This window comes from Cricetulus griseus, chromosome 7 (genome assembly GCF_003668045.3).
Source record: "Cricetulus griseus strain 17A/GY chromosome 7, alternate assembly CriGri-PICRH-1.0, whole genome shotgun sequence".
Lineage (NCBI taxonomy): Eukaryota > Metazoa > Chordata > Mammalia > Rodentia > Cricetidae > Cricetulus > Cricetulus griseus.
The window spans coordinates 116,770,825-116,785,071 of NC_048600.1; the positions used below are offsets into that span (position 1 = coordinate 116,770,825).

A 14,247-nucleotide genomic window follows, 5' to 3' on the forward strand; every position below is an offset into this window, starting at 1 on the left:
GGTGTGTTCTTGCCCTACCTACCCCAGAGGAGACATGGAAATGTTAGGAGGAAAGGACCCCTGTTTTGGAGGCTGGCAGATCTGTGTACAGCCTGGCACTGCTGCCTGCTGGTGGCCATGAGGAGCATTCCTATCTATTAACCTTTATTCTTTAGCCAGGGCAGGTGACAGCATCTACTGGGCAAGATATTTCAGCAAACCAAGACAAGAAGAGTACAAATAGGACTGGGGAGATAGCCCAGAGGTAGAGAGTTTATCTTGCAAATCCAAGACCTGAGTCCAATTCCCAGAACCCACATAAAGCCAGGCTTGGTGGTGGTGCACACTGGTAATTCTAGCACTAGGGAGGCCAGCAAGCCTGGACTACCTGGTGAGCCCCAGGGCAGTGAAAGAACCTATCTCAAACAAAACAAAAGGGGAGGATATCTTCTAGATTCTCCACATGCATACACACACACACACATACACACACACACACACACACACACACACACACACACACACACACCAACTATGAAAAAGGAAGCACAAATAACCAGTGCATAGTTTATTGGTTTGTTAGCTTTCTTCTCTCCAGCACATCAGCCTCATGAGGCTGGGACTGACTCTTAAGTGTGTGACAGCGCTGAACAAATAAGGGCTTCCATTGCAGTTCTCATATGTGCTCAGATGGGAAGTGCTGGAAGTTCATGGTTGTTGAGAGATGACACTGGAAAGAAAGACATGATCTACAGGGCTGGCACAGTCTGTGTGGTCATCCGTCTGCCAGACAACAGAGGGTGCCAGAACATCTGACTTCATGTAGGCCAGGAGACAGGTTCTGCATGCCCATGAAAGCCAAGCATGTATGACTTGAGGAAGGGCAGGGGACACTGGGCTAACAGGGAGTCCCTGCATTCTGTCTGGTGTGGCTCCCAATGCTGGCAGCCTGCCAGGATGCCAGTCCCATTTGCCAGTGCAACTGATTTTCAAAGAAAAAATTAGAAGTCCAGTGGGAAATAATCCATTTTTAAAGGGAGAAACACAAAAGAAAGCAAACAAAACTCATCCATGGGCTGGATTCTATAGTCTGATCATCTTGGGTAATGTGGGATGCAGGCCCCCTAAGAATAACCTCTACGAGTCTTTGTCTCTCCAGGGTTCTCAGGAAGTCCCAGTCCTGAGACATGAGACTCAGCTTGCTGGAGAAACTAGCATGTGGTCCAGGGGGAAGAGGGGAGTACACACAGCAAGGACCTCCCTTAGTTTCTAGGTTCAGGGTGAGATTGGTGGCTTTGGCTCTCAGGTTTGGAGGAGGTCCACTCGCCCAGTTCTTGGGGCATGTTCAAGTCAATATTCGCTCATTGTTCTCTTCTGTGTGACTTTGAGCACAGGCCTCCATCTCTGGGCCAAATCTGGAAAATGGGTACAGTAGTTTGGCCTCCTCTAACCTAACCTTACAGGGAAAATGGAGAAATCATGGGAGAGTGAAGAGAGGGGTGTTTCTAAATTTGGAAAGTGCCCATCCTTTTTGTCCTTTATGAGCAAAACCCTTTGGGCAGAGCAGAAAGGCCTCCTGGGGCTCAGAGGTGGCGAATCTGCAGACCTCACAAGAAAAACCCTGCTCAGTTTCACAAGGCTCATCTCAGGACACACATGTATTCCCAAGCTCCAAGACAGACTTCCATGAGACACAGGAACTGTGACCTCCCTCAGCTACCTGGTATCCTGCTCCGTGAGTGCCCCTGGGAGACCCAGTTGTGTTTTCCCAGAGGCTTCTGGGTAAACATGTTGACCCCCACATGTGGTGCCCAAGAAATAGAGAAGCTATATAAATAACATAAATACTTTCCCATATATCTTAGCTATATAAATTATTTTCTAAAAACTATATGTATGAGGTAGGCAGAAATACCCTGTGAACATCTCCCTTAAAGTTCCAGTCTGAGGGGCCCCAGCACAACTGGGGTGAGATTTTAGGGGGATAGAAAGAAAGGGGTCTTGGAGAAAGAAAGGAGAAGGGTGGGAGAGGGCCAGACTGGGGGTGCCCTAGGGCATCAGTGTTAATGACCAGCCTAGGCTTCAAGTCGACATTGACCTTTCTGCATTCCCAGCCCTCCTGACCATGGAGTAGGGGTACAGGTGGTATGGTTGTAGGTCAGAGTGTTCTAGTCCCCAAGATGTTTCAGGTTCCCTTCTTGCCTGTGTAGCCTCCAGACAGGAGAAGAATGCTTTAGGTTACCAAGGAACAAGTCAACCTTCAGCAGAAAAATAGAAAGCCAGCACTCAGTCTCTTTTCTCCTCCTGCCAAGCTGTTGGTGGTATTCTTTGGTCAGCAAAGTCATTCCAGGAGAGGGTCTCAGGTCACTGTGGCTCTCCTTGGAGCTCCTGCCATCAAAGATCCTGCCAGTATTCTCATGCTGCCCTGAGCCACTGAAGATAGGGTGGCCCCTTCTGGCCCATAGAGCCTCCTTCCTGGAGCTGTCATGGCCAGTATTCACTGAGCACCCACTGATTCCAAAGCTTCCTGTTCCCGCAGAGGGATAGTAACCCCAACAGGGTTCAGGGCGGAAGGAAGCTTATGGGGTGGGGGGTGGTTAGCAGCACAGCCAGCCAAGTGGCCAAAAGCTTCCCAAAGGAGGTCATTTCCTCCTGGCTGGCCTTGGGTCCTGCTCTGGGGAAGCTTGCAGACTCCAGCAGAGTGACCCCAGTGTCCTAGGCTGGAGAGATGAGCCCTGCTTCATGGGAAGCCTGTGCCTGGCCAGGCTGTGTGTGTGCATCTGTGTGGGCCTGTACCTGGGCACTGGCTTCTCTTCTTTCACAGGGCCTTGGTAGGGGATGATGACCACTTGGTCCATCAGCAGTCATTCTGCTCCTCTGATAGGAGCCCGAGTGAAGTGGCCATTAGTAAAGGAACGGACCACTGAGGAAAGAGGTTTAGCAAAGACTTAGCCAAGGCAAAAGTCAGCATCAGCATCCTGAGAGCAGGGAAGTAAGCAAACACGTGGCTCATGAGCCAACCATTCTTCACAAGTGTTACTAACATGTATGGGGGTCTCTCAGTTCAAGGAGACCCCAGTCACAGGGAACTGGCAGAACACACTTCACAATGGTGTTTCTATACAGAGCCTGCCATATCTCTTCCATGCATCAGGACACTGCCTCTCCTCCTCTGGGCTGTGATTAAAGGTTCCTTTGACCACCAAGGAAAAGAAAAAGGGCCTCTGTCTCCATCACTCAACCCTAATTGCATTATCCGAACCCCACCATGAAGACTGGTCCTGCACCCTTCTTATGTGCATTATGGGTCTCACTGAGCTGAATGGCTGTGGGGAACTCGGCTCTCAAGCCAAGGAGACAAGGAGGCAGCCTTGAGTACCAGGACACAAGACTTCAGGGCATGGACTCTGTGACCTGATCCACCCACGCCTAAAAAACTTTCCTTGCTCCCAATAAATATCTCAAACAGTCTCCAGTGTGCAAAGCACATCTCCCCCCAAAGCAGGGCAGGCATGTGGCAGCCAGAGCTCTCTGCCATCAGAGTGGGGCCACCACAACAGATTGGCCATGCTCAGTTGGATAACCCCCACCCGACTCCAGCTGGCTCTGCCTTCCTCTTCCATATCCTCCCAGCTTTTGTTGGCCTTGAGATAGGAAGATGTTTCTCTCTTCGGGCGTAGCATCTCCCCTGCCCTACCCTGGTCCTCTCTTCTTAGTCTGTTCTGCCCCAAGTCCTCAACCAGGTTGGTGATCCTGGGACTTAGAGGCAGGGCTTTATTTTTCTCTGCTGAGTGGTGATGAAGGCAGAAGGAGGGCCAACGATCAGTTGGGGATGAGCCATGAAGGGCACACTCTTGTGCACGGCATGTGCTTTGGCAGACAGGCGCTTGCCGGAGTCCCGTGCGACGGGAGTCCTGGCAGTACCACGGTCTCATGTGGCGGAGGCCTAGCGCTTGCAGGTATACACAAGTTCTTGCTGTGCGCACTGCTGGCACTCCACATAGCAGCACCACTGCACCTGGCAGTGGCAGGAGAAAGCCACCACGCGGCTCTGGGTGTCGTAGCCTCGCCCGCAGCATAGGCTGCTGCAGCTTGCATCACGAGAACACACCCTGCCCGCGGTGCCCGGAGAGTACTTGCTGGGCCGGCAGAAGCTGGGAGAGTCTTCCATGTAGACGAGGTCCCCAGGGCGAGGTGCTAGGCCCTTGGCAGGCCCACCTGGCTTAGCAGGTGCCCATAGCTCCAGACGGCCCAAAGCCTCATTGGTGGCACTGGATACCTTGACAGCCGTGTCATAGCGTAGCTTCAGCACCTGGCCAGTCTCCCGAAATGGGGAGAGCTGCTTCCAACAGGTACGCACAGCACAGGAGCCTGACACGCCATGGCACTTACAGGTTGTTCTCAGGCCACTCTTCACAGCCTGTAGAGAAGGGCAGAGTGGAGGCCTGTCAGTGGTCTAAGCCTGCTCCACCATGCCAGTTCTGCCAAGGAGTGTCAACAGAATGAAAGGGTACAAAGGCTTACGTGAAGGCGACAAACAGGACCGGAGTCACAATGATCTAAGACCCTCAAAGTACCTTTGTCTGTACTAGGAAAAAGTTTCCCTTCCTCTAGGCAGTGCACTCCTGGGCGAAGGCAGTATGGGACAGATCTCAGCCGACAGCTCCTCCACTTGGCCCAGAGTTCTTGTGGAGTGTACAGTCTCCACAACTGAACATGGCATCCCGGCTTCCTAATGGAATTAAAGTTCTTGTCCCTCCCCGCCTTCTCGCTCCAGTAGACATAGAGACTCACTGCTCTCAGCTCTCTCATGGCTGGGTGTCCCCGGCTAAGTTCCTCTCCTCTCTGGGCCTCCTTTCTCTTCTGCTTACAAAATAGAGGAGACCTGGTAGTTGTCATATTGAAGTCGTCAAATGACACTGGCTTTGTTGTTGGAATGGAGCCTTCTTTCCAAACACTCCTTTATCAAGGCATGATGCCTAGGAGTATGTGCCCTCAGTGCCTGGTAATGTGCAGAGAAGTTCACGGAGGGGGTCTGAAGTTCATCCCGAGACATTTGTGTGTTAGGGGTAGGGCACTGACCTCCCTTAGATCTGCTCCCTGCCTCTGTACCCTGCCTAGCATGGCACTTTGGGCAATAGGGAGGGGATTCACTCACCTTGATGCCCACGTGGGTGTTGTGGGCATCAGCTCGGGCTCGCAGGTCCTTGCTTCCTCTCTTGGGCCCCAGGAAGTTGCTTAGGAACTTGGTGCTGTACTTCAGGTTGTCACCACATACACCCCATTGCCAGGCCTGCCTGCTCTCCAGGCCCGGGGAGTCATCGCAGGTGCAACGCTCCATGCGTCCTGCACTACAGGCCCGGGCCAGCGCATGCGTGAGGGCAGCTGCAGACACAGCATACAGGAAGGCTGTCTCCTTGAAGCCTGTGCAGGAGGAGAGGAAGCTCAGAAGCCATCTGCAGCCCTTTGAAGGTAGGAGGTACGTGGGGCAGATAGTGGGTAGGGTAAGGAACTGTGAGCATAAGGGCACGGCTGTGTAAGGCCTTCCCCTGTTACCTGCCCTCAGACTCAGGCTGAAAGCTGCCCCTTAAACGGCCTCCAGACTTTCTCTGAAGCATGTGCCCAGCTTTGAGGGCAGCAGGACAGGACTGCTAATCTCAGTAACTTATACAAAAAGTGACTTGGGCACCTGGGACAGGACCAGGCTAAAGCCAAATAGACATCCTGATTTGAAGTACTTTTATGACAAGTTGGACAATCTGTTTCTATGGATTCCTAAGCTGTCTAATGTCTCTCAAATGTCCTCTGCCACCATCTGTAGGTGACCCAAAGACAGAATGGTCTGGGGGTCCGGTCTGACATCCACCCAGCACTTGGACAACCACTGTGCTCACATTGGAAGGTGACCCAAGCATGTCTCCCCAAGTCCTCTGCTCTCGGTGTATCTGGGGCACTGGTGATAGCTGAAAAGAGAGGAAAGCAGGCCACTAGCTCTGTCTCAGACCCTCCCTTCGATAGAGAGCAGCTGGCCTAGAGTGGGGCTGACCACTGCATTTTTGTAAAAATCCCCATTGTAGATCTAAGCGAGATGAATGGCTCACACCTACAATTCCAGCACTTGGGAGATCGAGGCAGGACCATTGTTGAGCATTTGAAATAAATACAGAGTGAGTTCCAGGCAAGCCTGAGCTACAGAGAACTAGTCTTCCAAAATCAAATAGCAACAACAATAAAAGTACCTATGTTCCTTCTGCATGGCAATGGAATCACACTACAATCCATTTTCTCTTCTAGAAGGTGCACTTTCCAAGGGAAACTGGGTCACACTCAGCCTGTGCCTCTGGCCCCTTGATAGTGCCTGGCTCATTGTGGGCCTCTGAGGATACTCAGCAGATGGATAGGGCGGGAGAAGGATGAGGAAGAAGTGGGGTCAGGTGGGAAGGGAAGGAGGGAAGGACTCATCAACGGATGTGATGAAGGGTAACACATGAGCACGTGGACAAAGGAATCTGCCTGACTTGCACATCTGGACCTCTTAGTAGGTGGTTGGGGCCACCCACCTCCTCTGTCATCTCTTCCAGGAATGCCGTGTCCTTTCCTCTCTTGTGTTATCTTTGCTCCTCTGTCCTCCCAAACCACTGGCCTTCAACAGACCTTACTAACTCCCCAGGTCTCTTCTCACTTGGGACTGTGCCCAGGTCGTCAGCACAATGAGGGCTGGGTGTAACCATCTCACCACCTACAACCCCCCACCAGCCCTCTTCCTCCCTCCCTTCATGCTGGCTTTCCTTATCCTCCTCCCCCTCGAAGTCCTCCCTGCTGTCCTCCCCACCTCTCTGGAGCAGGCCGGTCCTCCCCTCCAGGCTGCAGTTCCAGCGCTCCTGCCTGAACTGGAACTGACATTCCAGCAGCCCCAGGTGTGCAGCGTCCCTCAGGGTCTCAGCCAGGCCAGGCTCCCTCCTGCAGAGCTGCTTCTGCCGCCGAGACAGCTTCAGCAGGTCACACTGCTTCAGGTGGGCACCAGCCTGTGCCGGGGCTGCCGCTGTGCCCAGGCCTGGGAAAGGCGTCAGGACATCACGCCCTGTCAAGCTGGAGAGGATGAGAAGGGAGATGGTGAGCTTGGGGTCCCTGCCTGTGGAAGGCAAAAACTCATCCCATGGGGATGGAAAGAGGCTGCCTTCAATTTTTTACCCCCTTGGATGGCAGGCCAGTCCCCAAAGGGTTATGCTCTCATTTTATAGAGTAGAAAACCAAGTAACTATGTAGCAATGATTGGAATAGAACCTCAAACCCAAGTTCTCCAGATTCTAGTCAGTTCTTATCTACCCTGGTTCACCAACTTGCCCAATTGGGAAAATCCTGAGTGCTTAGAAATATACAGGTAGGCTGAGTGTGGCGGTGCATGCCTGTAATCCCTGCACCAGGGGGTCTAAGGCAAGAGAATTCTATGTGTGCAGGGACAGCCTGGGCTACACAGCAAGATCTGTCTCAGACAAACACAGATTTCCAGAACCTGCACTTGACTGTTCTGTTTCTATAGCTCTGGAGCAGGGCCTGGAAATGTGTACTTTTGTCACATCCCCTGGCCCCTATTGTGCTCAGGCAAGTATGGGAGATGTTACTGTAGCGTTAGTCACTTCCTGGTGGGGAGTGCCACCTTGCTACCAGGGTTACGCACAGGGGGTGCAGACTAAATACCCAGCTGAGGTCCCTGTATTCCTCTGTCCCTTGTGTTCTATTGCTGCCCAAGTAAGCCCATGCCAGTCTAGCTTATTTCCCGAATCCCAGGTGGATCATCAACCGTCTGGCCGTTTGGTGCCTGATACAAACAGAGGCTTGGGGAAAGGAAAGGGGAGTAGGAGGGAAAGAGGAAGGAGAGAGGAAAGGAGGGGGAAGGGAGGGAGGCAGGGGGGAGGGAGGAAGGGAGGGAGTCCCAAATCCCAGACTTCATGATCTATATCCAAAGCCATCAATCCTAGAGTCAGACCGCCAAATTCTAAGCTGCATCCTGCCGCATCCTAACCACAACCTTGAAAACTTGGCTCCCTCCTTGACATCCATGAACACCAATACCCTCGCCTCCCAGAGGCGCTGTGGGGATTGCATAGAAGGCACAGGCTAGCCAGGCAGGCTTGCTCTCCTGCTGGCCGGTACTTCCTTCTCTCCTCTTGAAAGGTGTCTTATATTCTAAGTAGGCAGTGTCTCCCTTTGTCCTGACATATATGGACAGCTTTGTGAGGAGGTGATAAGTAGCTCAAATGGTAGGCATGACCAGTTGGGGGCAAGCTGTGATCCAGAATTAGAACTGTTCCCTCTCCCCGAACCTTGCTGTGACAGTGATAGATGTTTGTTGTCCCCCACCCTGGTGTATGCCATGTGGATGAAATAGACGTCATTGTCAGACCTGAGCTAGAGAAAGCAGCTCCCTTTTTGAAACAGTAGGCTCTCAGCCAGGGTAAAAGAGGGACCAGATGGGGTCTATCAACAGTCCCACCTGGATGTGGTACTTGCCACCTTTGTTCATGTGCCACTAACTAAGGTAAGTCCTGTGGCCAAGCCCTGAGCGGTCAGAGAGGCCCTTATCCCAGAGTCCAGGGCACAGCATTACCGTTGGAGTTGCCTGCCTCAGCCAGGACATTTGGCTGGATGCCATAGCCTCTCTGTCTGCCTGAGAAATAGGAAGCCTCATTGGAGGGTGGGGGTCCTGGCAAGGTCCCAGGTGCCCCTGTAGATTCCAAGTCTATCAGGTGTGCCCAGCCTGGCGTGGAGCATATCTCCGAAACATTGAGCACAGACAGATGCTATCGGCTCCCCCAAGCCCAGCCTGGACCCGGCTCCCCTCCCAGACACGGTGAGGGAAGGGGCCCGTTAAACATTAATCAGGGGGCAAATGGGTAAGTTTCCAGTCCATCAGGCCTATACCCAGACCCCTCCCTGCAGCCTGGCAGGAAACCCTCGGAGCTTGACCCTGGGCAGGCAAGGAGCAGGGCCCGAGGTCAGGTCCTGCTGGCCAGGCCCCACCTTGAATGGTTTCCAGTGTAGAGGGCAGCTCCAGGGCTACTGGGAACATAGGTCATGTAGCCTCCATCAGGGGCTGGTGTAAGGGATAACTGGCTCACACAGTTCCTATTTCAGACACTGGAACTTCCCTTGTAGAAGCAGATTGACACACCAGAGAAGAAAATGGCAATGATGGGCATTTTAACCAATGGGGCTACACATTCTTTAAAACCTGTTTCATATTCATTAAAAAAATAATAAAACTAGAGGGCTGGGGAAGTGGTTCAGTGGGTAAAAGTGTTTGCCCTGGAAGCAGGAGGACCTGAGTTCATATCTCATGTAAACTCATGTAAAGCCAGCCATGGCCCCACACACCTGTAATCCCAGTGTTCCTTACAGTGGGTTGGGAGGCGAAGGCAGGGTTAGATCTGGGGATGTAGCCCAGTTGATAGGGTGCTCGCCTGGATTTAGCCCTGGGTCCTTTTGTTTTAGTTTTTCAAGACAGGTTTTCTAGCCAGGCGGTGGTGGCACACACCTGTAATCCTAGCACTCGGGAGGCAGAGGCAGGCAGATCTCTACACAGAGTTTCTCTGTGTAGCTTTGTAGACCAGGCTGGCCTCGAACTCAGAGATACACTTGCCTCTGCCTCCTGAGTACAAGGATTAAAGGTGTGCGCCACTACCACCCAGAGCAAAAAACATTTTTTTTAAGATTTTATTTATTTATTATGTATACAACATTCTGCTTCCATATATATCTGCACACCAGAAGAGGGAACCAGATCTCATAATGGATGGTTGTGAGCCACCATGTGGTTGCTGGGAATTGAACTCAGGACCTCCGGAAGAGCAGTCGGCACTCTTAACTTCTGAGCCATCTCTCCAGCGCCGCAAAAAACATTTTTAATCTGGGCATGGTCCAGTCATCCTAAATTACAGAGCTAGTTGCAAGACTGGTATGCAGCTCAGCTCAGTGGTAGGGCGCTTACCTAACATGAGCTAGGCTTGATTACCAATATTCAAAACAATTAATTAAAGGAACAGATATTATCTTACCATTATGATACTATTATATGCTATAACATATAATATATTAAAATATTACATTCACTCAGATGGTAGTGGCACATGCCTTTAATCCCAGCACTTGGGAGGCAAAGGCAGGTGGATCTCGGTGAGTTCCAGGCCAACCTGGTCTACAGAACTCGTTCCAGACAGCCAAGGCTATTACACAGAGAAACCCTGTCTGGAAAAAAAAAAACTGCATTCATTATATGCATATACAAATACACATGCCACTTTTTGAGTACCTACCTACTACTACTACTTAGGACTTCAAAATATTATAAACATGTGATTATCAAAATATTATGAACATGTGATTGTCTTCTGCCACTCATTCCTCCTATCACGGTTGCCATATGGTCCCTGTCCGTAACTGTGTTTCACATGACCAGGCTTGCCTCGAACTCAGCTGCTTGGATGATTGGATTGGTGATGAATTGATGACCCTAGTAGAACCAATCAGTCTTTTCTCTGTGAATTTAGAATTTGGATAATGAGAATACACTCTTGCTTTTCTTCCTTTCTTTCCTTGCATGGCTGGGCCCAAGACCCAGAAAAGAAACAGAAGATGCTGAGCCGAGGAGAAAGAAGAAGAAGGAACCAAATGCTTTGAGAATGGCAGAGAAGAGTGTGGAAGGGAGTTAAGTCTGCCCAGTTGATGCAGGGGATACTTCTGGCCCTGGTCCCAAGGATCGCCCTGCTCTTGCCTGATACACTTACACTGTGGAGTCGTGGCTGGGAGTTGCTTGGTCTCCCTAAGGTCATTGTCCTTTGTTATTGCATGCTGTGCCTGGCTATAAAGTAACAGAATTCTCCAGGCTGCCTTTGTGGTTCTGCAAACACTCGCACTCATCAACAGGCACCTGCCTTTTTAATTTCATGTAATAGGCACTGAGATTGATGGCTCCAGAAGTCCAGTATAAAGTCCGTTAATTTTATTAGCGGTAATGACACTTAGTAGTGATTAATGGTCAGGAAAGGCAGCCAAGCACACAGAGGCCTCGGGCCCCACTGGGCCCCAGTCTATCAAGAGCTGCTCTCAGAAAGGGTTCCCCAGCATTTTCATGGGGCTCCCACAGGGCCTAGGAGGGCTCCTGGGACTCAGTGTTGTTTTTATATGTGTTCTGTGTTGCCATTTGGGAAATAGTAACCTTTGAAGAAATGGTGATACCATAGAAAATGGAGAACGACTTGGCTATTTCCTTACCAGGACTAGCAAGACCCCCTCTGCTCACCTGTCCCATGGCACCTGACATGCGGTGTGTGACATTTTCATTGCATTCCGACAATAAAGTTTGCTTTGAATCAGAGATGTGGGGCTAGCCACTAGCTGGCCAAAATTAACCATAGATGTTTTGGAGGACTGAGGACAGACAGGTGACAGGAAGTAGTGAGGTGGGGTTGAGAGAGGATCTCAGCCTTTTGAATGGAGGAACGGGAGAGGAAATCACTGTGGTGGCTTCTCTGCCACTTCTCTGGTCACTCAAGTTCTTACCCTGATATCTGACTCCCAATTTTTTATTGATAAAGAATAATCAGATAAACGCATCAGATGTGGTAGGTTCTTTTGACCAACTCATCAGAATCCTGAGCATTGCAGATCACAGCCTTTTCAGTGGCCAGCTGGTGTGGCATCTGGCACCCCAAGTGCAAGGACTCCACCACATGTTAGCCCAGACACTAGGGAGTGAAACAGATAACGGAAGACTAAAGGGGTGTGTAAGGAAGACACTGCTCTGTGCCAATCAGAAACTCACACACAGGTCACGGTGTCACCTGTGACCAGGATCGAGATGACAGAGGGGGTGAGATTGCTAAGTGGCCTTTAGGATGGTGGGGACAGAAGTTCCTTAGGGCCTTCTTCTGCCTGACTCCACGCCCCTGAGCCACTGCAACCACAACCCGTGCTCTGGCCCAACTAGGCTCTCCACTCCCATCTCCTACCAACCCCCCAACTCCTGACCTCTCTTTTTCCTTACAAAACAACAGCCTATGTGATCATCTTCCTTCCATTCATTGCCAGTGTGCAGTGTCCCTTGGGTCACAGCCTGGGTCCACAGTTCCTAGTACTCAGGCTAGGGATAGAAAAGAAGCCGGCATGCTGAGACATCCTCTGGCTTTGACCCTTAGGCTAGACCAACTGTTCCTACCCCCAAAGTTGCTCTTGGGGACTTTTCTCAAGCATGACCTCCTCCAGATCTCCTCTGTCTATTGTTGGTCCTTCCTGTCCCTCCTCCTTTTACACCTCTCCCATCCACAGGTTTGCTTAAAGCTGCCCCATCATGATGTCACTTCAGGAAGCAACAGAAAGCTATTAATGAACTCCAGGGGCCACTCAACACCCCCCAAAAGAAGTGGAACACTAACCAGTACTCCAGTATGGAGAACTCCAGGACCTCATGTCCCCCAAGCCATTCTGCCCTGAGTAGTCTGGTCCCAGGCTTTCTTCTCATTCAGAGGTGACCTCAGGGATGTCATCCCTGAGCTCATTCCATTTCATAGGCAAGTATACACGCTGGCGAGACCCTGTGCCTCTGGGTACCTGGTCTGTGAGATGGAGACAGTAGCATTCTCTGTCTCTCATCAGGATTGTTGATGAGATCCTGCCAGCTGATGTCAGGAGAGGTCCTAGAACGGTCCCCTCCTGGCACACAGTATGCCCCCCGGCAAGTGTTTTGTTATTAAGCACCAACTGTGTACATGGTGCTGGATATAAGAATATGGTCCTGCCTTCCAGAAGCTCACAGCCTAGAGGGGAATTTGGTTGGACTAAAGAGTCATCTAAACTCTCTAACAGCCCAAGGATCCAGAAAAAGAAGAAAGCTTTGAATCAGGCTAGCCGCCTAAGAAACAAAAAGTAGCTGAGGAGCTCTCTATGTAGGTGACAGCCTGACCTTGGCCAGGTTCATCTTGCCAGATGCAGAGGGAGACAGGAACACTCCAGGCTAGGGAAGACAGCTGTTCTCCCAGCTCTTTCTACTCCAGATGATCTGTGGGTTCCAGTAGAGGTTGCCCCAGGATGTGAGTGGCTAGGTGGGATGGGGAGAGGCAGGGGGTACCCATGGCATTAGATTAATGCAGGGTATCTGGACTCTTGCTTGGAGGGCGAAGGTGCTGAGCCTGGTACCAGGGCCCATGCCAAGTACAGGCTGCTACTGGGATCAGGAAAGCCTGAGATGCCTGGGGCCTTGGCCTCAGCCCTGCAGAGCCCCATAGATGCTCCTGATAACGGCTTCCGCTGCAGGGCCGTTTGCATGGTCAGTGCTCCCTTTGTGCTTTCATCTTGAGTATCTTGGGCCCCCATCCTGGCCCTGTCTGAGCCTCGGCACACTCCCACACCCGTGTGCACACTCCCATACACATGTGCATGCCCTCACACTCGTGTGTACACTCCCACATCTGTGCACACTGTCCCCCTTTCTTTCTTCTCTCCCCCACAGGGGCAGCTCCATGGGGGCAGTACCTGCCTGGACACTAGCCAGTCTTTCTTAAGAGAGAGTATCCAACAGCCACCTCAGGCTGCTTACCTCAAGTCTGTCATGCCCTCTTGGGTATCTCCATCTTTGGACCCCCTTTTCTGAGACTCCTGGGTCAGATTGCAATTCCCTCATGAAGACATCTGTACTCGGAAGCCTAATTGGTGGGTACCCTTCCCATCTGTGCTACTGCTTTCTGGTCTTATTTCTTCAGTCACCAAGCATCCCCCATGGAGGGTCCACCCACAGGCACAGGACCACTTGTTATGTCTCTCCCTGGCTCCACTCCCTGCTCCTTCCATAGCTTTAACCTCATAACCCAGAGGCATAACCCTAGGGAATGGAGTTGGCCACATCCTCCTACTTGGAACTTATGCCGAATCTGGCTCCCCACTCTGGTCGCTCCTCAGAGAGAAAAGAGCCTGGCCCAGCTGTGGGCTTTGTCTCCAGCTTCCTGTCTCCCTGGCTGTGAGCTGAGTACAGCATTAGGGAACTGCTGGGGGAGCTGAGTGGGCAGTGGCAGCCGGCCATCCAGATAGCATTTTACATCCCAACAGTCTCCTGATTTAGAGCCGCTGGTTCAACATCTGCAGAGGAAACACTCCCACACCCTACCCTTCCCTCCGCACAGAAGCTCTGAACGGAGGCCTATGTTCCCGGCAGGCATTGCTCAGGTGGCATAATAGCCTTAGAGGGCCCCCCAAAGTCACTCCTGGCAGAGGGATTCT

General features: G+C 51.5%; 1 protein-coding gene across 1 annotated transcript; it reads right to left on the bottom strand.

Annotated features, from left to right (window-relative positions):
- Window positions 1-3,925: 3,925 nt before the first annotated feature.
- On the bottom strand, window positions 3,926-13,347 carry Wnt9b (Wnt family member 9B). Its single transcript, XM_035448158.1, has 5 exons — window positions 13,171-13,347; window positions 8,588-8,753; window positions 6,812-7,111; window positions 5,138-5,403; window positions 3,926-4,399 (listed from the first exon to the last, which is right to left on the bottom strand). The coding sequence occupies exons 1-5, from the start codon at window positions 13,345-13,347 to the stop codon at window positions 3,926-3,928; spliced, it is 1,383 nt and encodes a 460-aa protein (XP_035304049.1).
- Window positions 13,348-14,247: the final 900 nt, after the last annotated feature.